Raw genomic sequence first — 25,000 nt, 5'->3', positions numbered from 1 at the left:
GTGCGACTCGTCGGTTTTTTTATTTTTTTAGGTGTTCGGATTAAAACCAAAAAATAAAAAAGGATCAGCCCATACATAATCTGAACTAAGAATTATAAAACTAATAACCAACTCATCGCTTCGCATTATCTGGATCTAAAAAACCAACCAGTCAAGATATGTTATATTTTTCATATCATTGTAGCAACTGAAATCTTTTTTGCATAAAAAAAAAAAAAAACAATCCGATTATGAGTTGTGAAGAAATAAAAGTATGCGGATAAATGGAAGGGTGAAAGAAAGAGAGAAAAAGAATATGAATGATATATGATTCCAATATGGAATATGTAAGGTCTATGGGTCATCTCATAAAAGGTAGTGTAATAAAGCATTAAGACTGATGAATTCATAATTAGATGAATCTGTTCATAGAACAAAAAAGCCAAGAGCCCCGAGACAATAAAGACTGAGAAGATTGACTCAAAAACAAATTTGATTACGGGCTCCATTGTAGAATTAAGACCTAACCATTAATCGAGAGGCGATGGGAACGAGGAAACCCGTGAATACATAATATTCTATTGAAAACGAATCCTAATAATTCATTGGGTAGGATGGCGGAAGGAACCCAAGACCAATCCATTTATTATGAGAGGTGGGTTCATGGGCTAACTAACCCGAGAACCAAAACACATATAAAAAGAGTAAATATTCGCCCGCGAACGTTTCAATTTTATTAGATTTCTAAATTAGGGTCGATCAAATAGAATAATAGATAAAAAAAAGAAAAGGTAAAACAAAATAAAGATTTGTTATAACCTTAATAATAAAAGAAAAAATAACAAAACGAAATTATATTATCTATAATTTTTTAGAAAACTATAATAAAAAAAAAATTATTCTATTATTCTAGAATCTATAAAGAGTTTAGTTTTCTATCAAAAGAAAAGAAGATATACAAATTTCGAATAGATTGATTAAATGAAATTTCAAAGAATCCCATAATTGAATCTATTATTCAGTAAATAGCAGTAAATACATTTATATTTTTTTTTTGAATCGTTTCATTCGCGAGGAGCTGGATGAGAAGAAACTCTCATGTCCGGTTCTGTAGTAGAGATGGAATTGACAAATAACCATCAACTATAACCCTAAAAGAACCAGATTCCGTAAACACCATAGAGGAAGAATGAAAGGAATATCTTATCGAGGCAATAGTATTTGCTTCGGGAGATACGCTATTCAGGCACTTGAACCCGCTTGGATCACATCTAGACAAATCGAAGCCGGACGAAGGGCAATGACACGAAATGCACGACGCGGTGGAAAAATATGGGTACGTATATTTCCAGACAAACCCGTTACACTAAGACCCACAGAAACACGTATGGGTTCAGGGAAAGGATCCCCCGAATATTGGGTAGCTGTTGTTAAACCAGGTAGAATACTTTATGAAATGAGTGGAGTAGCCGAAAATATAGCCAGAAAAGCTATTTCAATAGCGGCATCCAAAATGCCTATACGAACCCAATTCATTACTTCGGGATAGAAATGTAGAATCAAAGGAAAGCGATCTTTGTTTGAGATGAAAAAAAAACAATTGTAGATTTCTCTTTTTTTTTTTTTGAAAAACAATATTTCTTTTTTTTTTTACTTCGCCCTTTGCATTGAAAGAAAAGATTCCAAAATAATATGATTCAACCTCAAACCCTTTTGAATGTAGCAGATAACAGCGGAGCCCGAGAATTGATGTGTATTCGAATCATAGGGGCTAGTAATCGACGATATGCTCATATTGGTGACGTTATTGTTGCTGTAATCAAGAAAGCCGTCCCAAATACACCTTTAGAAAGATCAGAAGTGATCAGAGCTGTAATTGTACGTACTTGTAAAGAACTCAAACGAGAAAATGGTATGATAATACGATATGATGACAATGCTGCGGTTGTTATTGATCAAGAAGGAAATCCAAAAGGAACTCGAATTTTTGGTGCGATTGCCCGAGAATTGAGACAGTTAAATTTCACAAAAATAATTTCATTAGCACCTGAAGTATTATAAAATGAGACAGACCGTGAGATAGTTATACTATTTGAATGAAATTAATTAGTAGATTGTGTATCACGTATATACCTTTTCAAATTCATAACTATTTAATAAAAAAGAATGTTGATTAGATCAAAATTTTAAGTAAACAATAATTTTCGTTTATCATGGGTAAGGACACTATTGCTAACATAATAACCTCTATTCGCAATGCTGACATGAATAGAAAAGGAATGGTTCGAATACCAGCTACTAACATCACCGAAAACATTGTTAAAATACTTTTACGAGAAGGTTTTATTGAAAACGTAAGGAAACATCGGGAAAGCAACAAGGATTTTTGGGTTTTAACCCTACGACATAGAAGAAATAGGAAAGGACCATATAAAACGATTTTAAATTTAAAACGGATCAGTCGACCCGGTCTCCGAATATATTCTAACTATCAAAAAATTCCTAGAATTTTAGGAGGAATGGGCATTGTAATTCTTTCTACTTCTCGGGGTATAATGACAGACCGAGAAGCTCGACTACAGGGAATCGGCGGCGAAATTTTGTGTTATATATGGTAATCTTTATGATATTCGAATTATACACAGAACTTCCCTATTTGTAAAAAAAAAAAAAAGAAACGAGGTGGATTTGTAGTTTATAATACCACTCCCCCTTCATTAATTGATACTTTGAAAGGTGTTTCATCTGGAATGAAAGAGCAAAAAAGGATTTCTGAAAGTTTAATTACTGAATCACTTACCAATGATATGTTTTGGGTTTGTTTAGAAAACGAGGATCCAATTCTAGGTTACGTTTCAGGAAGGATTCGACATAGTTTTATCCATATACTAGGTAATAGATAGTCAAAATTTCAGTAAGTTGTTACGATTCAACCAGGACCAGAAGGCGTATAATTTATAGACTACGAAACAAAGATTCGAATGATTAGGTGAAGTAGTCTCAATATTCTTTTTTGTAGGGAGATACAATTCGAAATAGAAAATTTCAAGAAACTTATTTTCTTCCAATAAGTAGATTCGGAATTAAGGTAAGGAATAACAAATATGAAAATAAGGGCCTCCATTCGTAAAATTTGTGAAAAATGTCGCTTGATCCGTAGGCGGAGACGAATTATGGTAATTTGTTCCAATCCGAGACATAAACAAAGACAAGGATAATCTTTATAAAAAAAAAGTACCCCTAAGGGCCACCCACAATATACACATAAAAATAAATTAAAGGATCCGTTTTGACATGAAATGGATATATCCATATATCTCTGACTTAGATTTATGAGATGATAAAATATGGCAAAACCCATACCAAGAATCGGTTCACGTAGAAATGGACGTATTAGCTCACGTAAAAGTACGCGTAGAATACCAAAGGGCGTTATTCATGTTCAAGCAAGTTTCAACAATACAATTGTGACTGTTACAGATGTACGGGGTCGGGTAATTTCTTGGTCCTCCGCCGGTACGTGTGGATTCAAAGGTACAAGAAGAGGGACACCATTTGCCGCTCAAACCGCAGCAGGAAATGCTATTCGGGGAGTAGTGGATCAAGGGATGCAACGAGCCGAAGTTATGATAAAGGGCCCCGGTCTCGGAAGAGATGCAGCATTAAGAGCTATTCGGAGAAGCGGTATATTATTAAGTTTCATACGGGATGTAACCCCTATGCCACATAATGGCTGTAGGCCCCCTAAAAAACGACGTGTGTAAAAATAAACATTGAAGAGAAATTTCAAGAGAAATAAATAATTCAATGATTTGATCAAAAAATATTACTATGGTTCGAGAGAAAATCAGAGTATCGACTCGGACACTAAAGTGGAAGTGTGTTGAATCAAGAGCAGACAGTAAGCGTCTTTATTATGGACGCTTTATTCTGTCTCCACTTATGAAGGGGCAAGGGGATACTATAGGCATTGCGATGCGAAAAGCTTTGCTTGGAGAAATAGAGGGAACATGTATCACACGTGCAAAATCTGAAAAAATCCCACATGAATACTCTACCATAGTCGGTATTCAAGAATCAGTACATGAAATTTTAATGAATTTGAAAGAAATTGTATTGAGAAGTAATCTGTATGGAACTCGTGATGCGTCTATTTGTGTCAAGGGTCCTGGATGCGTAACTGCTCAAGACATCATCTTACCACCTTCGGTGGAAATCGTTGATAATACACAGCATATAGCTAACCTAATGGAACCAATTAATTTGTGTATTGAATTAAAGATCGAGAGGAATCGCGGATATCATATACAAACGCCAAATAATTTTCAAGACGCAAGTTATCCTATGGATGCTATATTCATGCCTGTTCGAAATGTTAATCATAGTATACATTCTTATGTAAATGGGAATGAAAAACAAGAGATACTTTTTCTCGAAATATGGACCAATGGAAGTTTAACTCCTAAAGAAGCACTTCATGAAGCCTCTCGGAATTTGATTGATTTATTTATTCCTTTTTTACATGCGGAAGAAGAAAAAGAAAACTTCCATTTAAAAAATAATAAAAAAAAAGTTACTTTACCCCTTTTTACTTTTCATGAGAAATTGGCGAAACTAAGGAAAAAGAAAAAAGAAATAGCATTAAAATATATTTTTATTGACCAATCAGAATTGCCTCCTAGGATCTATAATTGCCTCAAAAGGTGCAATATACATACATTATTTGACCTTTTGAATAATAGTCCAGACGAACTTATGAAAATCAAACATTTTCGCATAGAAGACGTAAAACATATATTAGACATTCTCGAAATGGAAAAGAATTTTGCATAAATTAGAAATCCATTGGATTTTTGTTGTAGAAAAACTTTATAAAAAAAAGACGAAATGAAGTTTGAATCTTTAACAGAATCCGTATACTCAAAATAAATCAAAAATTTCATTAAATATGTGTATCTAGGGGTAATTCACTTTGAAGCAACTATTCCCTAGATACACACATCGTGATATTTTATTTATTTCACAATTGAATCAATTTAAAAAAGACCTAAAGTTAGGGATTTATCAATCGGTAATGTTGCTCCAATACCCAACCAAAGGGCTACTGCGGTACCAATCAAAAAGACGGTTGTCGCTACTGGACGACGAAATGGATTTTGGAATTTATTGACATTCTCCAAAAAAGGTACAGTTAATAATCCCGCCGGTACGGAAACCATTAAAAGAACACCCAATAACTTATTTGGCACTGTACGAAGTATTTGAAATACGGGAAAGAAATACCATTCCGGCAATATTTCCAAAGGAGTTGCAAATGGATCTGCGGGTTCACCAATCATTGATGGTTCTAGAACCGCTAAGCCCACGTTACATGCAATAGTACCTAGAATGACTACTGGAAAAATATATAAAAGATCATTGGGCCATGCGGGTTCTCCGTAATAATTATGACCCATACCCTTAGCCAATTTAGCTCTTAATACAGGATCATTCAAATCTGGTTTTTTTGTTATTAGGATAGGTGAATTATTATGGATCCATCCCCCGAAGGAACCGGACATGATAATTTTTCATCATCCGGCTCGAGCACAAATCAAACGAACCAACTGGATCCAGAAAAAAAATCGATATCTTATCCAAGAATATAGAAAATAAACGAGTGACTCTAGATGATCAAGAAAAAATTTAGCAGATTCCGTTTTCAAGAGTTACAATTATCCATTGCAAGGAATTCAGTTCTTACAGATAAATGCTCAATACCCAAGTAGGCTTACAAAGTTGATAATGTTCAAGTGCTTTCTGGGTCGTCTCAAACCTTGCGATGGGGCTTTAGCCCCCAAAAATATTGATACTTTTTACATCCAAAGGATTTACTTGTTACTAATAGAGTCTAGCCTATGTTCTTCTTTAGATCCCTTGTTTCACTCCGATAGTATTATAAATCGAGTCAATGCAGAGGAAATGAATGCATTTTCATACTATTAAGTAAGTGAAATAGATAAAACATAATCTGTATTATGCCATATATATCACCTATTCTACTGGATCTTACGGAGCCTGGTCATGCATGACATGGTCAAGTCTGATCATGGAAAAGATTCTCTTCAAGCGAACCAGCCTACCCTCTGTATGGAGCTTTCGCGGTGGTTGGAATAAAGACACATTTGGTTGTGAATCCCAATGTGGCAGATAAAAAGACATATATCTTCACGGCCCAATCAATAGTTCAAGTCACACACTCCCATAATCCATTTTCTCTTCGAAGAATTCCCTTCAACTATTATTTATTATTGAAAAATAACCGAATAAAATTTCGTGGAGTTGAAGGGAAATATCCAAATACATGTCTTATTTTTCAATAATCCATATTTGCAGCAATGAAATACTCTTCTTCCCCCCCCGAGTAATCATAAATAACTAATTACAAATCTATGATTTCTAATTTCTATTCTCTATAAAGGACCAGAAATGCCTTGCTTACGTATCATTGGGAAGTGCATTAACATAAATACGGCAGTAAGAAGAGGTAATACAAAAGTGTGTAAACTATAAAAACGAGTCAAGGTAGATTGTCCCACACTAGCACTTCCGCGTAATAACTCTACCAAAGGCGACCCTATTACTGGAATAGCTTCCGGTACACCTGTTACAATTTTGACTGCCCAATAACCAATTTGGTCCCGAGGTAAGGAATAACCAGTTACACCAAAGGATGCGGTCAATACAGCCAGAACCACACCTGTAACCCAAGTCAATTCACGAGGTTTTTTAAATCCACCAGTAAGATACACGCGAAATACGTGCAGGATCATCATTAAGACCATCATACTTGCCGACCATCGATGAACTGATCGGATTAACCAACCAAAATTTGCTTCCGTCATTATATATTGAACAGAAGCAAAAGCCTCAGTAACGGTCGGACGGTAGTAAAAAGTCATAGCAAACCCGGTAGCTACTTGTACTAAAAAACAAGTAAGCGTAATTCCTCCTAGACAATAAAATATGTTGACATGAGGAGGAACGTATTTACTAGTTATATCATCCGCAATCGCCTGAATTTCAAGACGTTCTTCGAACCAATCATACACTTTATTGAGATAGGTAAACCAAGGGGACCCCCCTCTGAGAACCGTATATGAGAATTTCGTCTCGTACGGCTCAAACAGAAACACCCAAATATACCGCTCGTAACGGATATGTGTACATAAAAAGTTTAAAACTTCTTAATGCTATGATTCCATTTTTTGTATGAAGATACGAAAGAATCAAAATCCGAAAAGTCTTCTTTGTGGTTATAATGCCCAAATATCAAGTCGGCTCATTCGTATTTATATTGATCATTAGGGGCCTCTTGAATCTTCTATTTACCTATTTTTTTTCTTTTATTTGGATGTAAGGCGACTTTACTCTTGTTTTCTTTATTATTGATAGGAATTATCTTGTTAAGACTCTATGAATCAATTAAAACCTTAGATTCAGACTAGAACCACGATGATTCAATAAAAAACCTTCCAAAAAAGTTCAAAAATTCCCTGAGTAAGAACCCTTGGATTATCACTTATTCAATGCTTATTCAATGACTTAATATAATGAAAAAAGCCAAAGAAAGGTTTATCCTTTAACCAAAATAAGTAGAAACGAAAGAATCAATTTTTGAATTTATCACTTCTAACTCTTTTTTCGGAGTCCGGCCACGAGGTCTGATAAGTATGAATCATAGTTCTAATATTTGTTCTAATATTTTGGAATCTATTTCATGTATTCTGTGCTACAGATACTAGCCTAGACTGAATATCCAACGAGATAAAATCATCTTGATCAAGATGACCGACTTCTTCTCTGTCGTATCCATAGGATCAATTCTAACAAGTCACACACTCATATTCCGGAAATACAGAAAAAATAAATTCCACGATCGAACTACCAAAAAAGAGTAGGCTAAAAAGCAGAAACCTACATACTTTAGACTTTCCTTTTTAGTGAAAAGTTATTTAGGGATTCTTGTGAATCGAATCTAATTGCTTGAAATTCCGTCCAGTAAAATGGAAGAATTATAAATCTCCAAAATAATACATAGGAATATCGCAAATAAACTCATCGCGACACCCATTAAAGGTGTAGTTCCCCACCCAGGAGCCACTTTACCATATTCCGAATTCAATGGTTTCAATAAATCCCCTACAACAGTTCGTCTTGGCCCAGATTTAGAACTATCGTCAACGGTTTGTGTAGCCATAAATAATCCTATATTTTTTTTTATTCAGTGAGATCTGTTGACTTTGTATACCATTCCGTTGTAAATAAAGGATCTTATTATAGATCCATTGTGGTCTTTAATTTATATAATAATGGAAACAGCAACCCTAGTTGCCATCTCTATATCTGGTTTACTTGTAAGTTTTACTGGGTATGCCTTATATACTGCTTTTGGGCAACCCTCTCAACAACTAAGAGATCCATTCGAGGAACACGGGGACTAGTTGAAGTAATGAGCCTCACAATATTGTGAGGCTCATTACTTCAATTGAAATAATGAGAAATCATTTCGCCTTTTTAGTTGGAACTGGAACTTTAGGCGGTTCGCGAAAAAAGATAGCGAAAAAAATTATTCCTAGAGTCGAGACTAAGAGGAATGTATAAACCAATGCTTCCATAGATTTGATTTCGGTTTACAATTATAGCTTCCATACCTGTTTAGTTGGGATCTTTTTAAGGATAAAAAAAAGACCAAGACAAGAGTCAAAGAAATGAAAAGTAAGTAATCCGAATAAAGAGTTATCCGGTACCCTATCTATGTCAAATCAAAAAATAAAGAAAAAACAAAACTGAGCAATCTTGTATCAGACTAGACTCTTTTTGTAGTTGGATCTCCAAGTTTTCTGGAATGCCCCAAATTCTACTTGAGTGTCCAAATCTGGGTCAATCCCAGCAAAGACATCTCTGAACAACGTTCTCGCACCATGCCAAATGTGTCCGAAGAAGAAGAGCAAAGCAAAGGAAGCATGCCCAAAAGTAAACCAACCCCTTGGACTGCTACGAAAAACCCCATCGGATTTCAAAGTAGCACGATCTAATTCAAAAATTTCACCCAATTGAGCACGTCTAGCATATTTTTTCACAGTAGCAGGATCACTATAACTGACTCCATTGAGTTCACCGCCATAGAACTCAACAGTTACACCGACCTGTTCAACACTATACTTCGATTCTGCTCTTCGAAAAGGAACATCGGCTCTAACAATTCCATCTCCGTCTACCAAAACAACCGGAAATGTTTCAAAAAAGGTCGGCATACGGCGTACAAAAAGTTCGCGCCCTTCTTTATCTCTAAAAACAGGGTGTCCTAACCAACCAACAGCTATTCCATCCCCGTTGTCCATGGAACCCGCTCTGAATAATCCACCTTTTGCGGGATTATTCCCGATATAATCATAAAAAGCTAATTTTTCAGGAATTTTAGACCAAGCTTCTGATAAACTTTGATTTTCGGCTAACCCGGTACTAACTCTTCGATATATTTCTTGCTGGAAGTATCCCTGATCCCATTGATAACGAGTGGGCCCAAATAATTCAATCGGGGTAGTTGCTGAACCATACCACATAGTTCCAGCAACAACAAAAGCTGCAAAAAATACAGCAGCGATACTACTCGAAAGGACGGTTTCAATATTTCCCATACGTAATCCTTTGTATAGACGTTGGGGCGGACGAACACTAAGATGGAATAGGCCCGCTAATATACCCAATGTACCTGCTGCAATATGATGCGAGGCTATTCCGCCCGGAACAAAAGGATCAAACCCTTCGACACCCCACGCAGGATTTACGGCTTGTACCCTTCCGGTTAATCCATAAGGATCGGATACCCATATTCCCGGACCGTACAATCCGGTTACATGAAATGCACCAAAACCAAAACAACCCAACCCTGAGAGAAATAAATGAATTCCAAAAATCTTCGGCAAATCCAAAGAAGGTTTTCCTGTACGTTCATCAGAAAATATTTCTAGATCCCAATACACCCAATGCCAGATAGCTGCTAAGAAGCACAATCCAGAAAACAAAATATGTGCTCCGGCCACACCTTCGTAACTCCAAATACCCGGATTCGTTATAATCCCTCCTGTGATACTCCAACCTCCCCATGAATTGGTTATTCCTAAACGAGTCATGGAGGGTATAACGAACATACCTTGTCTCCACATTGGATCAAGAACAGGATCAGAGGGATCAAAAACTGCTAATTCGTATAGGGCCATTGAACCGGCCCAACCAGCAACTAGAGCTGTTTGCATTATATGAACAGAAAGCAAACGACCGGGATCATTCAATACAACGGTATGAACACGATACCAAGGCAAACCCATGGAAATACCCCTTTATCAAGGAAAAATAGACACTATGTAACTTTATTGCACTGAAAAAAAAACTATGCTACGGACCTCACCCTTTGAGGGGGTTTTCTTGCCCAAAGGATTAATATTTAGTCTATTCTTTTAGTAATAATGGAACAATTCGATTCTATTCGTAGGAACAAAAAGAAGCAGATCTATTCTATACTCGATAAGTACCAATACGCAATGGTAGATGGGAATTGATCATATTTTATATGAATGAATGTATACATACTTGTTCATCATTCAAAAACCTATTCGGGAAGAAGTTTCTTTTATTAATTTAATTCTGTTTTCCTTTTTTATGAACTTATTATTATTAAATCTATGTATAAATATGTTAAAAGATAAAATCTGATAAAGGCCCATCTTATTTATTAAGACAATAAACCCGTTGTTACGCTTCCACATTAACGTTAGCTATACTACTTACTTCGTTTTGCTTTGCTTTAATGCCTGTTGGTGTTCCAAAAGTACCCTTTCGACTTCCCGGAGAAGAAGATGCATCGTGGGTTGACCTATAGTGCGACTTGTCAGATATATTGGGTCATATGGTATTTCCCCGTTCTCTCCCCCGATCGAGATATCCTTTCTTTCGCCCAAGACGGATTGATTTCATCATCAAAAATTTGGAGCGTGAAGTGCAATTAGATCTATTTTTTTGGGGGGGTATCCTGATTGATATTATCAATTAGAATAATTTATGGTTTTCTCGGTTGTACTAATAAAATGAAGTATCCAGGCTCCGCTTAGAAAAAACTAAATTTGGAATCTATCTATTCTATGATTACTAATATATTCGATTTTTAAATAGCATTGATAGAAAACTTTTAATCAATCGAGTAATATGAAGTAAATTGAAAAAAAAAAGAAGTCGTAGCAAAAAGCCATGCTATTGGGACATTTGTCCTATATGTGCAAATCCAAATCGGACAGATCTTGACTCGGAGTAGAGCATAAACCTAAAAGAATTGAAGAAGACCGTTTTGGAACAAGAAAATGACATCGCAATTTAAATTGAATCTCGATGAAACAAAACAATACATCAATGAAAAGTTAGTTCGATAAATTGAAAATTTAATGAAAATGAATTGGTTTTTTATTTATTGAAATTTATAGTATCGATAAACGACCGCGGGCCAAAGGACAAAACTTATCCAGTTTGAAAAAAAAATGGAAGGTAAGAAAAAGCCCCTTCCTAGAAGTTAGAAAGAGTCCTCTAAAGAAGGCTAAAATCTAAACATTGATTCTTTTTTTCGCTATTTTTTTGAACCGTATGCATCAAAAGGTGCCCGTCGCTTCTTACGGGATACAATTTTATCCTAATACAACCGACTTTATCGACAAAGATTACTTTTTTTAGGCCAAGATGTTAATAATGAGATCTCGAATCAAATTATGGGTCTTATGGTATATCTCAGTATAGAGGATGGTACCAAAGATCAGTATTTATTTATAAACTCTCCCGGGGGATCGGTAATACCCGGAGTAGGTCTTTTTGATACTATGCAATTTGTGTCACCAGATGTCCATACAATATGTATGGGATTAGCCGCTTCAATGGGATCTTTTATTCTAGTCGGAGGAGAAATTACCAAACGTCTAGCATTCCCTCACGCTCGGCGCCAATGAGTTTTTTTTTTTTGAAAAAAAAAAAAAAAAAAGACACTTTGGGATTGCTGAATAACAAACGAAATCATAAAGCAACGGAACCATCCTAGTATTTTAAAAATTTCTAAAAAAAGGAAGGGTGGTTATTGGATCATTTACTGCTCTGGGTCTGCTAGATCCTCTATTTTCTATTCCTTCGCTGGAAGGTAAAAATGAATTCCATTGTGGAGCCGTATGCACTGCACAAAGGATGCCTGTACGGTTGTTAATCCTATCTTTTTTTTATTATCTTTGACTCATCATGATAATGATGTAAGATAGAGAAAACCATTTATTAAATCATCAGGGTAATGATCCATCAACCTGCTAGTTCTTTTTCTAAGGGAAAAACGGGAGAATTTGTCCTGGAATCGACCGAACTACTGAACCTGCGCGAAACCATCACAAAGGTTTATGTCCAAAGAACAGGCAAACCCTTATGGGTTATACCCGAAGATATGGAAAGAGATGTTTTTATGTCAGCACCAGAAGCCCAAGCTCATGGAATTGTTGATCTTGTAGCGGTTTAATAAGTATTGCTCGCAAAAATCCGAAATTTAGATTTTACAATTTTACCGGATTACTATTAATCATATTAATTATTAATATCGAATATAGAAGTAATTCATAATCATCCGGTTAGGATTGATCTAAACCAACTCATTATGTATACAATTCAACATGCCAACTATTAAACAACTTATTAGAAACACAAGACAGCCAATCAGAAATGTCACCAAATCGCCCGCCCTTCGGGGATGCCCTCAGCGTCGAGGAACATGTACTAGGGTGTATGTGCGACTCGTTTAGACCATGGACCGGGACAAAAGAAAGTACAAAATTTTTCCCGTATCAGTGATAAGTACCAGTGACTAGGATAGAATGAATGGAAGAACTCCGTTCACTACCGAAAATAAATAAACAAAGATTTATCGTATCCTTTTATTGTGTATCAAATTTATGGTTTCTATTGGTGCAAATCCAATCATCTCAATTTTCAATTTTAGATGATAAAGAATTCCCCATTGGTAACAAATGCTTATCCATTAAGCAGAGGAAATCCTATTTAACAGAAGGATTATGGCCTTATTCTTCCAAGAACGGACTAAGAGGGTCAGCTACCCAACTAATCTTCATAATTAAATACCGTTACTGTATAGGTAGATCTCGTTGTGAAAGACCGATTACTAGATAATTCATGGGTAGAGCCAAAGAGGGTGACCTGTACAAGTTAACAATAACATTGATGAAATAAAAGAAGGAGCTCCGGTGTATAGAGAGGACCTCACCGTTTAAGAAGTAACCATAGAAACGAAGGAACCCACTATTTCTTTATCCATTTCTATTTTGATTTATTTACTCTATGTTTGTTTTTTATACCTAGTCAAAATACTATTTCGTATTTTGGGGTGATTAGAACAAAAAAAGAAATCGTGGTCGGGAAGGTTATAGTACCAAAAGCCATTGGAATTTTTATTTTATACATTGGAAAAATACGTTTGGTTATTAATAGACTAGGAAAGGAGAAAGGAATAACTGAAAGAAAGGAAATCAATTCGTTATTCATCAAAGTTTCATTTATTCAATGACTAGAATTAAACGAGGATATATAGCTCGGAGACGTAGAACAAAAATTCGTTTATTTGCATCAAGCTTTCGAGGGGCTCATTCAAGACTTACTCGAACTATTACTCAACAGAAAATAAGAGCTTTGGCTTCAGCTTATCGGGATAGAGGTAGGCAAAAAAGAAATTTTCGACAGTTGTGGATCGCTCGAATAAATGCAGTAATTCGATCTAATAATGTAGACTACAGTTATAGTAGATTCATACACAATCTGTACAAGAGGCAGTTGCTTCTTAATCGTAAAATACTTGCCCAAATCGCGATATTAAATAGAAATTGTCTTTATATGATTTCCAATGAGATCATAAAATAAAATACGAAGATTGGAAAGAATCCAGCGGATTGCTTAAAATGGAGTTCTCTGGAGAATGAACTCCGAGAAGGTAGAGTAGAAATTAGTATGATAAAATATCATAAAGTGGTCAAAATGAACAAATATGTTCAATAAAAAAAAACGATTTATTCTTCTTCCACTATTCTTTCTTTTTCTTACGACAATCGAATCTAGATTTTCGGATTTTTCGAACAAAGCATCAATCTGCGGTTGAGTTTGGATTAGAATTTTAATTCAATTAAAGAGTAAGCTAAGCCTATTTATTCCTGGTTCTAAGACCAATAGTTCTAGGAGTCGACTCGCTTCTTTCAAATTGTTTATCATTTTTATCATTATTAAGAAAAGGTAACAAAGATAAAATACGAGCTTGTTTTATAGCAATAGTAATTAAGCGTTGCTGTTTTAAGGTCAATCTATTTACCCGTCTAGATAATATTTTTCCTTGTTCACTAATAAATCGACTAATTAAACTCATGTTTCTATAATCAATTCGATCCCCCGATGGAATCGGGGGCAAACGCCTACGAAAAGATCGTTTGGATTTAAGAAAGAGTCGCTTGGATTTATCCATGGTTTTTTTATTCCTTATCCCGAAAATCCTATTTCTTAATTCTAAATCATTTTAGATCCGATCGAAATAGGATTTGGTTTGTTTATATTTAAATCTAAAATATGTCTAATATATGTAATTTTTCATCTTCCTTGGATTGGAAAAGGGTGACACACAGCCGATCGGTTCGATCTATTTCTTTATCTCCCCATGAATCGTATGTTTGTAACACCGGGGACAGAATTTTCTCAATTCCAATCGACTAGGCGTATTGTGTCGATTCTTTTGAGTAATATATCTGGAAATCCCTATTGATTGCTTATTAACACCGTTTCGACACACGAGTCCTTCCAAAATAACTGTTACTCGGGCATCTTTACCCTTGGCCATGAACCTCCCTTGGATTTTTGATTCACGCAACTCTTCCATTTTCCGATCCAAAATGAAGAAAAAAAAGAAAAATTGGTAACTCGAAATAAAATTATGAAAGATTTCGTTACAATCAAATATTAAAATATAGTAATACAATGATTTCTAAATTTAGAATCGCAGTACAGTTTTTCATTTAAGTATTTTGTATGATATTGTTGCCCTAGCCATCACATTTTCATTTTCGTTCTCCTCTTTTATTAATTCAATTTGACCCGGCGCCGGGTTCGAGTTTGACTGAGGTTGAATCTATTTTGATTCTTTCTACTTATTCTAAGTCTAAAAACTCTAAAAAAAAGAAGGGGGAAGGGGATTATTCAAAGGATATTTTATTGGTTTCTAATCTTCTTCCCCCTTCCAGTCAATACTAGGATGGAAAAAATGGGGATTCCCACGCATCCGGGAATAAACGATTGATCTCGATTAATAGACCCGCTAAAGCCCGACCATATAGTACTTACTACCGGTGCCACGGGAGAGAATGTTTTTAGATCTCGCATTGAAAACCCTCCTACTTTATAGGAATTTGGAAAACATAAGGATAGTAATTGGTAATACATACTGGTGTTTACATACCATCAAATTTATATATAGTTAATACCCGCTTGTTTTGTCCGCGGTTTTCCTAATTCAAATTGGAATGTGTGCCAACATGTGCAATTCGGGGGGAAATTCCCTTTTTTATTAAAAAAAATATGTCGCTTTCTGCCCCACCCCAAATATTCATTTTTCTTTACGGGGATTTCCTATTTCTTATTTCATACGTCTATAAGTCTTTTTATTATATTTTATATAGGATATGAGACAAAAAAGAAGAAATGGCAAGATAATTTGTGTATACCAATGGAGGAAATAAAAAAAAAATGTGGAAAACAAGACAGGGATTCTCTACAATAACACTGTAGACCAATTGAAAGGGATGTAGCGCAGCTTGGTAGCGCGTTTGTTTTGGGTACAAAATGTCACGGGTTCAAATCCTGTCATCCCTACCTATTACTTATCTTCTGAACAGTAACGAGGAATCAATTGAGATCCATAAAAATTGAACATACATATATCGAATCAATCTTTTTTTGTTTAATTTTATGATATTCTATATGATAATATATGTATGGAAGATATATTTGGGTTGCATTTAGTTTGATAATAAAACGCTCTTAGTTCAGTTCGGTAGAACGCGGGTCTCCAAAACCCGATGTCGTAGGTTCAAATCCTATAGAGCGTGATTCGATTCTTGTTTTGTTAGATCAAAATTATACTGAAATAATTCAACAGAAATAAAAATTTGACCTCCTATAAAGCAAAGTAGGAGGTCAATCAACAAAAAGAACTGTTAATTAATCAAAGGTCCAACTGATCCCCCCGTCTGTATTGTAAATATGCGGTCACAGATAATCCAGCCAAAGTAATAGGAATTAGACCTAATACGATTCCAAATAAAAAAACTTCAATCATTTCAATTTAGTTGAACGAGGAAAAGGAGAGGTAATATCTATCCTTAAAAAATTAATCGGTATTGCCCATGAATCTCAATGACCAAGAATTGGAAATTGAATTGACAAGGTAAAGAACTCTACAATATATAGAATATATTGAATAACACCGAAATCTTTCTTTTTTTTGAATTGTGCATTCAATTAATTTTAATCAAATAAGTCTTATCTTGTTCAGACCGATAAATAGAGCTGAGGTTATAGTTAAAACTGCTAGTAGAAAACCGAAATAACTAGTGATAGTAAGCATGACGAGGCTAAATGAAATACGTTATTTTTATCCATATGTTATAACGCACTTCCCTAAGTTTCCATTTTTGAAAGATACGCGGATGGATAAGTAAAAATACCAATTGAAAGAATATATTCAATTGAAAGTTTTTGATTCATCTATTATTATGATTATAGATGCTACTAACAAAAATCTTGTGACATAGGTAAGAAATCAATTCATCATCTGTCTCTCTATCCCGCAATTCGGAATCAAGGGATTCATTGGACAACTCTTGAGTTGTCAAAACAAATATTCTTATTATAAACAATTTATAAACAATAATTTAATATATAAATCTAGTAAATATATAAATCTATTAATATTAAATGGATTCTAAATAATTAGAAAAAAAAATAATAATAAATAAACTATGTTGTGTAACTTGATTCCAAAAAAGAAATGCTCTTTGAATCGCTGAAGAATGAATGACCTTATAATGCCCTTTATTTATTAAATTGTATTCCCACTAATTAGATTTTCTGTAGTGGGTTCATTCCCATAAAATCTTTTTAAAAAAGAAAAAAGTATCGCACGATCAGATCACTCGAAACTAGGTTCTCCATTTATTCTTTCCATATTATATTAAAAACATTCTTGTAATTAGTTGAAGAACGATCTTTTGAGTCTAATATAAAACAATAATGCGTGCATTACGAATATTTATTATTATTCTATTCGTTGTTCTGTTTCGTTCATCAAATCCTATGTACTACAGTTACTTGTTACTGGACGACTAACCAATTCCTAAAAAAAAAAAAAAGATTCAAACTAAAATATAACTACAAACACAAAAGAAATATTTCTAGATTTCACGGCTAATTTAATTGAATTTTGGGACTATTAGAATCTGCTTCCTGAATTATTATAAATCAACCAGTTGGATTCACATTTTACCCAACCTTCGGCTTTTTAGCCCGAAGCCAATACCCGAGAGAATCTTTAATACTACAGACAGGCATTGTCAGAATTTTCTATTGAATGAATGGTACATGATTCTACATCGCCAAGCACCAAGAAAAGAAGAAACAAATTATATTATTTAGTGCTTCATTTTTATACTTATTGTGAAATTGCGTTGCTGCGTGAGAAGAAGGATAGCTATACTGATTCGGTATACTCTAAAAACACCCTCGGTCAATATTGACGATCTTACAAAGATCGAATTTCAGTTAATTTCCATTTACTGATCTCATCTTTTACGGAATCGATCCCCCTTTTGACTGTCAAGAATATGTGGAGCTCGGCATGTCTGGAAGCACAGGAGAACGTTCTTTTGCTGATATTATCACCAGTATTCGATACTGGGTCATTCATAGCATTACTATACCTTCTCTATTCATTGCAGGTTGGTTATTCGTCAGCACGGGTTTAGCTTACGATGTTTTTGGAAGCCCTCGTCCAAATGAGTATTTTACAGAGAGCCGACAAGGAATTCCATTAATAACTGGCCGTTTTGATTCTTTGGAACAACTCGATGAATTTAGTAGATCTTTTTAGGAGGACCAAATGACTATCGATAAAACTTATCCTATTTTTACAGTGCGATGGTTAACTGTTCACGGACTAGCTGTACCTACCGTTTCTTTTTTAGGGTCAATATCAGCAATGCAATTCATCCAACGATAAACCTAATCCGAATTATAGAGCTATGACACAATCAAATCCGAACGAACAAAATGTTGAATTGAATCGTACCAGTCTTTACTGGGGGTTATTACTCATTTTTGTACTTGCTGTTTTATTTTCCAATTATTTCTTCAATTAAATAAAAGAAAATACTAAATAATAGTACGAATTATCTTATCCCATTCGGAAGGATATCATCTCATAATTATCTATGACTGTTTCTGTCTCTAGCACGACCACTTGATGAAATGGGGAGGGAAGTGGGACAAATGGCCGAGACTACTGGAAGGATTCCTCTTTGGCTAATCGGTACTGTAACTGGTATTCCTGTGATCGGTTTAGTCGGTGTTTTCTTTTATGGTTCATATTCCGGCTTAGGTTCATCTCTGTAATAATCGGATGAACTGAGTTGTAGACATGAAAGCGTAAGAACTCAACAGGATCCCCCTCGAATCAGAAAAAAAAGAGGGGGTAGGTCCCGTTGAGCTCTTACTAATTAGAATTAGACTAATTTATTCATATAAATGAAAAAATGGATCTTTCCCATTTTTTCAAAAAAAACTTCATTTCTTTCTGATTCTGAATTGCTTCAAAAAATTGATTCAGACCATCTCTTTCGCAATCGTATCGGTCGATACTTTCATTTCAAAGCGAAAAAAAGAAAGAGAGAATCACTCGATTCCCTCTTTCTGGATGACACAATCCCAATATAACAATAATATATTTCTATCGATCAGATATCACAAACCCTTTAAATATATTAAAATATACTAATAGAATTTTCTCTAGTTATTTTAATATAAAATAGAATTTAAAAATTCATTGAATTTGTTCACTACTTATGTAATAAATCGAAAAAAAGGTTCTGATAAACCGGGAAAAATTGAAACTAAGAATAGGGATCTTTGACGAACGGGATCAAGAATAATTCATTAGTTTATTATTTCGACACAAGAACAAGAAAAGGAATTTTTCTGCTATCGAATACTAGAAAGATGAATAATTCCTTCTAGAATCCTTTGTTCCCTTCATTTTTTTTCTATTCTCCATTTACTTATCTTATTTTTAATATCTACTCTATTTTTATTCTATTAGAATAAAAATAGACACATTCAATGACATTTCAATCTGGCACCTGTGACATAATAATCATAATAATACCGCTCCCATTTGTATTGTAAAAAACAAAGAAATAAAGAAGAGGTAAAATAGTCTTCCTGACAATATCCATACTATGACTAGTAATGCGGCCAAGTCATTCCCGAAATACGGTCGAAAAAGAATATAAACAAAAACAAGGGAAAAAGTTTTTCAGCATTTTTTGATGATACATAATTAAATTAGAGAATTACCAACAAGAATTTTGTTTTTTTTCCGAACTTTATTTGAGAAATCCCCAGATTTAGAAATTCATTTCGGACAATTGACCTTCTCAAACTGTTTCTTTTTAAGAACTAAAAAGATTTGTGCCAAAATAACAGATGCAAAAAAGAACAAAAGGCCTTGGACACGTAATGGATCTTGAAGGACGATTTCCGCATCTCCCTGACCAAATCCTCCCACATTAGGATTACTCGTTAATGGGTGATCAAGTTTGAAGGATTCGCCCTCTGAAACAAGAAGTTCTGGTCCTGGAGGGATAATATCAACCACTTGACGCCCATTCGCGGCATCCACTATGGTTATTTCATATCCTCCTTTTTCTTTTCGTATTATTTTACTTACTATCCCTGCTGCTGTAGCATTATAAACATTATTATTACTCTTACTCCCGTCGGGATAAATCTGACCCCTTCCCCTGTTCCCGCCTACGTATATGGGATATTTTAAGAAGTGAACATCTTTCTTAGTCGCAGGGTCCGGGGAAAGAATAGGAAAGGTGATTTCACTATATTTCTGACCAGGAACAGGACCTATCACAAGAATATTTTTTTTCGTGGGACGATAGGCTCTGAAAAGCACAGATTGGCCCTTTTTTTCTTTAATCTCGGGAGAAATCCGATCGGGGGGGGCTAATTCAAACCCTTCGGGTAAAATAAGACCGGCCCCCACATTCAACCAGCCCTTTTTCCCATTCGCAAGAACTTGTTTCAGTTGCATATCATAAGGGATTCGACCACCTGCTTCAAATACAGTATCAGGAAGTACCGCTTGTGGACCCTCGATATCCACGGGTTTATTAGCTAAATGGCAGTTGGCGCAGACAATACGGCCGGTTGCTTCTCGTGGATTTTCATACCCCTGTTGTGCAAAAATGGGATATGCATTTGAAACGGGTGCCCAAGTTATTATATATATCATGAGTGATACGGAAATAGATCGAGTAATCTCTTCCTTTATCGAAGAAAAGGTATTTCTAGTTTGCATGGTCCAATCATTGAGCCCAAAAATTTCTACAATAAAATTAGGTAGGTCCCTAGTATAGTTCCCTATCCATGATTCTGCTATTTACTGAAATAAAGTTACTCGAATAGGAGGCATCCTTCGCGATGGGTAGAAGGAATAAGTACAATTTTGAATGTTTTACTTATGTACAAAGTAACAAACATTATATTTTTCAGTCATTCAGTGAATGATAAATCACTCCAAGTGACGGAGATACACGATTTAAATAACGGAAGATCCAATATTTAAAAATTGTGTCAAGAATGACTGGAAAAGTGGAAACAAGACTGGATATAATTTGATCGTTATGAGAAAATCCAAAATCTTTGTAGACAGAACCAATCATTAGTTCCCAACCATGGGGTGAATGGAATCCTATACATAAATCAGTTAATAAAAGAATAGAAAAAGCTTTTATTGTGTCGCTTAAGTTATATAGGAACTCTTGAACCCAAGAGTTAAGAATAACAAGTTCTTCATTACCAAGAATAGAATAACCACTTAGAATAACGAAACAGATTATATTTGTCGAGAAGTGCAAAATCGTATGGATACGATCCTCATTGTGCATCTTGATCAATTGGATCGTTTCTTTGGAGATTGCGATACGAAGCTTTTGTAGATGTGTTTCTGGGTATTCCTTTAGCATTTCGTCCAAGAGAAAGAGTTCCTCTAATTCTAGAACTTTTTTTATAATACTCTTTTCTTGAATATCATTCAAAAAATTTTCGGATTGACCAGTATTCCACCAATTAGTAACCCAAGATTCTAGGCTTTTATTAAATGAAAGAGAGATCCACCAGGGCAAAAATACTATAGATGCAAGATATAGAAGGGGAATGAATGCTTTCTTTTTTTCCATTTTTTCGTCTTTTATTTTTTAATGAACTCACTTCATTCGTTAACTCTCTACACTACTAATATTTATATCAAACATAAGTTCTATTACAAGACCACATGGATACTATTATGAATCCATTCCCTGTTTTTTCGTTTTTGATTTGTGATTCATTAGTTAATCCTTGAATTTCGAAATAATACAGAAAGAAAATAACAAAGAATCCACTTTTTTTTGTTACTGTGGAGTTGATTTACATACGGATCAAAATTTCGGACAAAGACAGTTTTCTGGCTGTTCCGTATACGTCTGCTTTGGGGCAAATGAGCATTCTGAAGAAATTCCAGTTAAGTTATTATACTATTCCTATGGCCTATAAAAAAGACTATTCTTTCATTTCCGTTTTATCCCTCTTGCTACGAACAAAATTCATTCTGAACTTCATTTTTCAAAAAACTTCAATTGGTACACGCAAGAAATAGGCCAATTCGGCAGCCTTTTGCTCAATTTCTCGTGGGGTCAGATTCTGATCTGTACGAGTCAAGGGAATGGCCCCTTGGCCTCTTATTTCCATATAAAGGACACGACGTGCATAAATACCCTCTTTAACTTCTATTCTGATGGACTGAATGTCTTTCATAAGGAATCGTAGGAAGATTCGACGATTTTTTCCAGGAAACCCCCAACGAAAAATAGACACTATTTCTTCTTTTCTATCGAATCGATCATAACCGCTACCTACATTCCACAAAATTGTGCCCCACAAATAGGAGCTAATAAAGAGACCGGCAATCCCATAGAAAGACATTACGATCCCCTGTGGAAAAAAAATTATTTGCTGAGACGGAAATAAAGGTATCAAATCCCTACCAAGATAACTGGAAGTTCCAACCAATAAAAACCCTAATGAACCTAAAAAAAGGATAAAGGCCCAGCAGAAATTGCTGATTTTTCGAGATCCTCTTAGAAATCCTATCATATACGTTCTGATCGCCAATGTCATACTAAGATCTCGTTGCATTTTATTGGAATTGATAGAATCAAAAAAAATCTATTTTACTTTTTTTGTTTCCGAAGTAACTCTAATCAACTAGCACTATTTTGATGTGAACCTTTCCTTTAGATCTAAGTAATTCGATGAATTACTTAGATCTAAAATAATAACATCACCCTTTATATGATTCCCTATAGATACCTACATCCAGATAGATATATTGATTTTATATCTCAAACATTCGTCGCCCGATCTCTTATATATTTTCTATTTTGAAATACTTCAAATTTATTTCCTCAGATATCATGTTTACGTATGTATAATCGCTTATGTTTGGAGTAAGCGCACATGTTAGACTCTAGTCTACTAAATAGATAGCTGTGTTATCGTCAAAGCCTAAGTGTTGAAAAAAAAATAGACGGCACTAGCATATTTAAAAAATCTTGTTTTTTTGAACATGAAGAAATAAAGAAGCCATTGCAATTGCCGGAAATACTAGGCCCACTAAAGGCACAAAAATAGAGGGTAAGGTGGTGAGAGTTGTCATAGAATGGATACCTCGACTTAATATTTGGACCTGTATTTATTGTTATATTAATTGTTATATTAATAGTTTTACCTGTTATTTATTGATTGTTATAAAAGGTATCTTATAATTATACTAATTCAATATATAATTATACTAAGTAATATCTACGTGAGTATATATAGAAAAGGAATGAGGAATGTCGAATTAAATAAATGGCTTACTCATCTTTCGCATGAAATATCTGTATCATAATAGACGTTTGCATTATTTTAGTTATTATCTTGTCTTAGCATTTTTTTTTAATAAAATTTCATAAAGATTTTCGACAAATTCCCCAAAAGGTAGTTATAATCCGATCCAACAACAGGGATTCTTAGTAAAACTAGAAATCCTCTAGAGATGTAGAAAGATGCAAGACTCTATGCCGCTATTTGCTATAGTTGAAGTATATATACACATGTATGTTAAGAGGGGAGCATTAAATTCATTTTATTCCCCGTGCCAAATTTTGCGGAAGAAATAAAAAAAAAAAGAATTCATTTTTGAAGTTTTAAGTAAGGCTTTACTTGATTGAATTTTGATTCGAGGGAACGAAAGCGTGGAGCTGAAATAACTCACTCACAACATCTTTTAAAGGATTACGTGGTACGATTAGATCTAATAAGCCCTTTTCGAATAAAGGTTCAGTCTTCTGTGAACCCTCAGGGACTTCCATCTTCAATGTTTCTTCAATTATTCTTTTACCCGCAAATGCGATGTAGGCATTCGGTTCGGCAATAATGATATCCCCCAACATAGCAAAACTAGCTGTCACCCCACCAGTAGTAGGAGATGTAAGGATTGCTACATAGAATAATTTTTTATTTGATTGATATTTATAATCATATAAAGCAGAAGATATTTTTGCCATTTGCATCAAGCTCAAACTTCCTTCTTGCATGCGTGCTCCTCCCGAAGCACACACTAAAATAAGAGGTAAAAATTGATTGCTAGCATAGTCGATCAAACGGGTGATTTTCTCGCCTACTACAGATCCCATACTACCCCCCATAAATTCAAACTCCATAACCCCAATTGCTACGGGAATACCATTTAATTTACCTGTGCCTGTTTGAATAGCCTCAGGTAATCCTGTCTCTATTTGAGAAGAAGAAATACGATCTTTATAAGAAGAGTCCTTGTACTCCTCCGAATCCCCTTCAATGAGATCCACCTCCGAATCCCCTTCAATGGGATCCACCTGCGACTTCCATTGAATGGGATCCACCTCCGAATCCCATTCATATGGGATCCACAGAGACCATGTCTGTACATACCATAGAGCGTCCCAAGTACCTGGATCAATCAAAAGTTCGATTCTATCTGAACTATTCATTTTCAAATGGTATCCACATTCTTCACAAATATTCATTTTTGATTTGAAAAGTCTCTTATAATTGAATTTATGACAATTTTCGCATATAACCCAAAAATCGCTGTAGTTTGTAGTTCGATCATTATCTAGATCATTAGAACTTTCTGTTATAGTTAAATTATTTCCATGCGTGCTAGTTCTTATACTGAAACTCTCACTTTCACTACTATTTCCACCTTCGCCACAAATATAACTATAAATGTAACTGTCACTGTAATTGTGACTACCACTTAAAATGTAACTATCAATACAGATTTGAGTCCGAAGATAACTGTCAATGCAACTATTAATGTGATTATTCCAACTATATTTAGTATCATACATGTAACGATCATAGTGGGAATCATCATTCTTAGATATATTATTTTGATAAGTAGAGTTCCGAAAACTATAAAAAGAACTTTCTAGTTCACTTACAAAAGAAGGATCATTGTCAATCTCAAAAATTTGATTTTCAATATCCAAATATATGGAATAACTGC

At 34.8% G+C, this 25,000-nt stretch overlaps 30 protein-coding genes and 2 non-coding genes. All coding sequences in view use genetic code 11, as the record gives it.

The window, feature by feature from the left end:
- rpl16 (ribosomal protein L16) overlaps positions 1-1,528 on the top strand; it is a 1,537-nt gene extending 9 nt beyond the window's left edge. Inside the window, exon 2 of one mRNA in view lies at positions 1,130-1,528. Coding sequence (YP_247637.1) covers positions 1,130-1,528 — 399 coding nt within the window.
- Positions 1,529-1,671: 143 nt separating this feature from the next.
- rpl14 (ribosomal protein L14) lies at positions 1,672-2,040 on the top strand. The gene has a single exon. It carries the CDS (start codon positions 1,672-1,674, stop codon positions 2,038-2,040), a length of 369 nt encoding a protein of 122 aa, YP_247636.1.
- Positions 2,041-2,192: 152 nt separating this feature from the next.
- On the top strand, positions 2,193-2,597 carry rps8 (ribosomal protein S8). The gene has a single exon. It carries the CDS (start codon positions 2,193-2,195, stop codon positions 2,595-2,597), a length of 405 nt encoding a protein of 134 aa, YP_247635.1.
- A 486-nt stretch (positions 2,598-3,083) lies between these two features.
- rpl36 (ribosomal protein L36) lies at positions 3,084-3,197 on the top strand. The gene has a single exon. The coding sequence runs from the start codon at positions 3,084-3,086 to the stop codon at positions 3,195-3,197; it is 114 nt and encodes a 37-aa protein (YP_247634.1).
- A 129-nt stretch (positions 3,198-3,326) lies between these two features.
- Positions 3,327-3,743, top strand: rps11 (ribosomal protein S11). Its single transcript has one exon. The coding sequence runs from the start codon at positions 3,327-3,329 to the stop codon at positions 3,741-3,743; it is 417 nt and encodes a 138-aa protein (YP_247633.1).
- Positions 3,744-3,810: 67 nt separating this feature from the next.
- Positions 3,811-4,812, top strand: rpoA (RNA polymerase alpha subunit). The gene has a single exon. The coding sequence runs from the start codon at positions 3,811-3,813 to the stop codon at positions 4,810-4,812; it is 1,002 nt and encodes a 333-aa protein (YP_247632.1).
- Positions 4,813-5,015: 203 nt separating this feature from the next.
- petD (cytochrome b6/f complex subunit IV) lies at positions 5,016-6,224 on the bottom strand. One transcript has 2 exons: positions 6,217-6,224; positions 5,016-5,490 (listed from the first exon to the last, which is right to left on the bottom strand). Exons 1-2 carry the CDS (start codon positions 6,222-6,224, stop codon positions 5,016-5,018), a joined length of 483 nt encoding a protein of 160 aa, YP_247631.1.
- Positions 6,432-7,864, bottom strand: petB (cytochrome b6). One transcript has 2 exons: positions 7,859-7,864; positions 6,432-7,073 (listed from the first exon to the last, which is right to left on the bottom strand). Exons 1-2 carry the CDS (start codon positions 7,862-7,864, stop codon positions 6,432-6,434), a joined length of 648 nt encoding a protein of 215 aa, YP_247630.1.
- A 132-nt stretch (positions 7,865-7,996) lies between these two features.
- psbH (photosystem II protein H) lies at positions 7,997-8,218 on the bottom strand. Its single transcript has one exon. The coding sequence runs from the start codon at positions 8,216-8,218 to the stop codon at positions 7,997-7,999; it is 222 nt and encodes a 73-aa protein (YP_247629.1).
- Positions 8,219-8,330: 112 nt separating this feature from the next.
- Positions 8,331-8,462, top strand: psbN (photosystem II protein N). The gene has a single exon. The coding sequence runs from the start codon at positions 8,331-8,333 to the stop codon at positions 8,460-8,462; it is 132 nt and encodes a 43-aa protein (YP_247628.1).
- A 60-nt stretch (positions 8,463-8,522) lies between these two features.
- On the bottom strand, positions 8,523-8,636 carry psbT (photosystem II protein T). Its single transcript has one exon. It carries the CDS (start codon positions 8,634-8,636, stop codon positions 8,523-8,525), a length of 114 nt encoding a protein of 37 aa, YP_247627.1.
- A 186-nt stretch (positions 8,637-8,822) lies between these two features.
- psbB (photosystem II 47 kDa protein) lies at positions 8,823-10,349 on the bottom strand. Its single transcript has one exon. The coding sequence runs from the start codon at positions 10,347-10,349 to the stop codon at positions 8,823-8,825; it is 1,527 nt and encodes a 508-aa protein (YP_247626.1).
- Positions 10,350-10,828: 479 nt separating this feature from the next.
- On the top strand, positions 10,829-12,556 carry clpP (ATP-dependent Clp protease proteolytic subunit). One transcript has 3 exons: positions 10,829-10,899; positions 11,705-11,996; positions 12,332-12,556. Exons 1-3 carry the CDS (start codon positions 10,829-10,831, stop codon positions 12,554-12,556), a joined length of 588 nt encoding a protein of 195 aa, YP_247625.1.
- Positions 12,557-12,707: 151 nt separating this feature from the next.
- Positions 12,708-12,821: within the span that the record gives for rps12 (ribosomal protein S12), a trans-spliced gene. Coding sequence (YP_247623.1) covers positions 12,708-12,821 — 114 coding nt within the window.
- Positions 12,708-12,821: within the span that the record gives for rps12 (ribosomal protein S12), a trans-spliced gene. Coding sequence (YP_247624.1) covers positions 12,708-12,821 — 114 coding nt within the window.
- Positions 12,822-13,611: 790 nt separating this feature from the next.
- On the top strand, positions 13,612-13,965 carry rpl20 (ribosomal protein L20). Its single transcript has one exon. The coding sequence runs from the start codon at positions 13,612-13,614 to the stop codon at positions 13,963-13,965; it is 354 nt and encodes a 117-aa protein (YP_247622.1).
- A 277-nt stretch (positions 13,966-14,242) lies between these two features.
- rps18 (ribosomal protein S18) lies at positions 14,243-14,557 on the bottom strand. The gene has a single exon. It carries the CDS (start codon positions 14,555-14,557, stop codon positions 14,243-14,245), a length of 315 nt encoding a protein of 104 aa, YP_247621.1.
- Positions 14,558-14,728: 171 nt separating this feature from the next.
- On the bottom strand, positions 14,729-14,926 carry rpl33 (ribosomal protein L33). The gene has a single exon. It carries the CDS (start codon positions 14,924-14,926, stop codon positions 14,729-14,731), a length of 198 nt encoding a protein of 65 aa, YP_247620.1.
- A 368-nt stretch (positions 14,927-15,294) lies between these two features.
- On the bottom strand, positions 15,295-15,465 carry psaJ (PSI protein J). The gene has a single exon. The coding sequence runs from the start codon at positions 15,463-15,465 to the stop codon at positions 15,295-15,297; it is 171 nt and encodes a 56-aa protein (YP_247619.1).
- Positions 15,466-15,880: 415 nt separating this feature from the next.
- Positions 15,881-15,954, top strand: trnP (tRNA-Pro (UGG)). The gene has a single exon. It is a non-coding gene; the product is annotated as a tRNA-Pro (tRNA).
- A 162-nt stretch (positions 15,955-16,116) lies between these two features.
- On the top strand, positions 16,117-16,190 carry trnW (tRNA-Trp (CAA)). The gene has a single exon. It is a non-coding gene; the product is annotated as a tRNA-Trp (tRNA).
- Positions 16,191-16,306: 116 nt separating this feature from the next.
- On the bottom strand, positions 16,307-16,420 carry petG (cytochrome b6/f complex subunit V). Its single transcript has one exon. The coding sequence runs from the start codon at positions 16,418-16,420 to the stop codon at positions 16,307-16,309; it is 114 nt and encodes a 37-aa protein (YP_247618.1).
- Positions 16,421-16,612: 192 nt separating this feature from the next.
- petL (cytochrome b6/f complex subunit VI) lies at positions 16,613-16,708 on the bottom strand. The gene has a single exon. The coding sequence runs from the start codon at positions 16,706-16,708 to the stop codon at positions 16,613-16,615; it is 96 nt and encodes a 31-aa protein (YP_247617.1).
- Positions 16,709-17,977: 1,269 nt separating this feature from the next.
- psbE (photosystem II protein V) lies at positions 17,978-18,229 on the top strand. The gene has a single exon. The coding sequence runs from the start codon at positions 17,978-17,980 to the stop codon at positions 18,227-18,229; it is 252 nt and encodes an 83-aa protein (YP_247616.1).
- A 9-nt stretch (positions 18,230-18,238) lies between these two features.
- On the top strand, positions 18,239-18,358 carry psbF (photosystem II protein VI). Its single transcript has one exon. It carries the CDS (start codon positions 18,239-18,241, stop codon positions 18,356-18,358), a length of 120 nt encoding a protein of 39 aa, YP_247615.1.
- Positions 18,359-18,380: 22 nt separating this feature from the next.
- psbL (photosystem II protein L) lies at positions 18,381-18,497 on the top strand. Its single transcript has one exon. It carries the CDS (start codon positions 18,381-18,383, stop codon positions 18,495-18,497), a length of 117 nt encoding a protein of 38 aa, YP_247614.1.
- A 130-nt stretch (positions 18,498-18,627) lies between these two features.
- psbJ (photosystem II protein J) lies at positions 18,628-18,750 on the top strand. The gene has a single exon. It carries the CDS (start codon positions 18,628-18,630, stop codon positions 18,748-18,750), a length of 123 nt encoding a protein of 40 aa, YP_247613.1.
- Positions 18,751-19,768: 1,018 nt separating this feature from the next.
- Positions 19,769-20,725, bottom strand: petA (cytochrome f). Its single transcript has one exon. The coding sequence runs from the start codon at positions 20,723-20,725 to the stop codon at positions 19,769-19,771; it is 957 nt and encodes a 318-aa protein (YP_247612.1).
- A 190-nt stretch (positions 20,726-20,915) lies between these two features.
- cemA (envelope membrane protein) lies at positions 20,916-21,605 on the bottom strand. Its single transcript has one exon. It carries the CDS (start codon positions 21,603-21,605, stop codon positions 20,916-20,918), a length of 690 nt encoding a protein of 229 aa, YP_247611.1.
- Positions 21,606-22,029: 424 nt separating this feature from the next.
- Positions 22,030-22,584, bottom strand: ycf4 (photosystem I assembly protein Ycf4). The gene has a single exon. The coding sequence runs from the start codon at positions 22,582-22,584 to the stop codon at positions 22,030-22,032; it is 555 nt and encodes a 184-aa protein (YP_247610.1).
- Positions 22,585-23,008: 424 nt separating this feature from the next.
- Positions 23,009-23,122, bottom strand: psaI (photosystem I subunit VIII). Its single transcript has one exon. It carries the CDS (start codon positions 23,120-23,122, stop codon positions 23,009-23,011), a length of 114 nt encoding a protein of 37 aa, YP_247609.1.
- A 544-nt stretch (positions 23,123-23,666) lies between these two features.
- accD (acetyl-CoA carboxylase beta subunit) overlaps positions 23,667-25,000 on the bottom strand; it is a 1,578-nt gene continuing 244 nt past the window's right edge. Inside the window, exon 1 of the mRNA in view lies at positions 23,667-25,000. This exon is cut by the window's right edge and continues 244 nt beyond it. Coding sequence (YP_247608.1) covers positions 23,667-25,000 — 1,334 coding nt within the window.

The sequence above is a fragment of the chloroplast genome of Cucumis sativus (assembly GCF_000004075.3).
Source record: "Cucumis sativus chloroplast, complete genome".
Taxonomy (NCBI): Eukaryota; Viridiplantae; Streptophyta; class Magnoliopsida; order Cucurbitales; family Cucurbitaceae; genus Cucumis; species Cucumis sativus.
The sequence above is the reverse complement of the archived record's forward strand: the minus strand, read 5'-3'. Positions and strand labels throughout refer to the sequence as shown.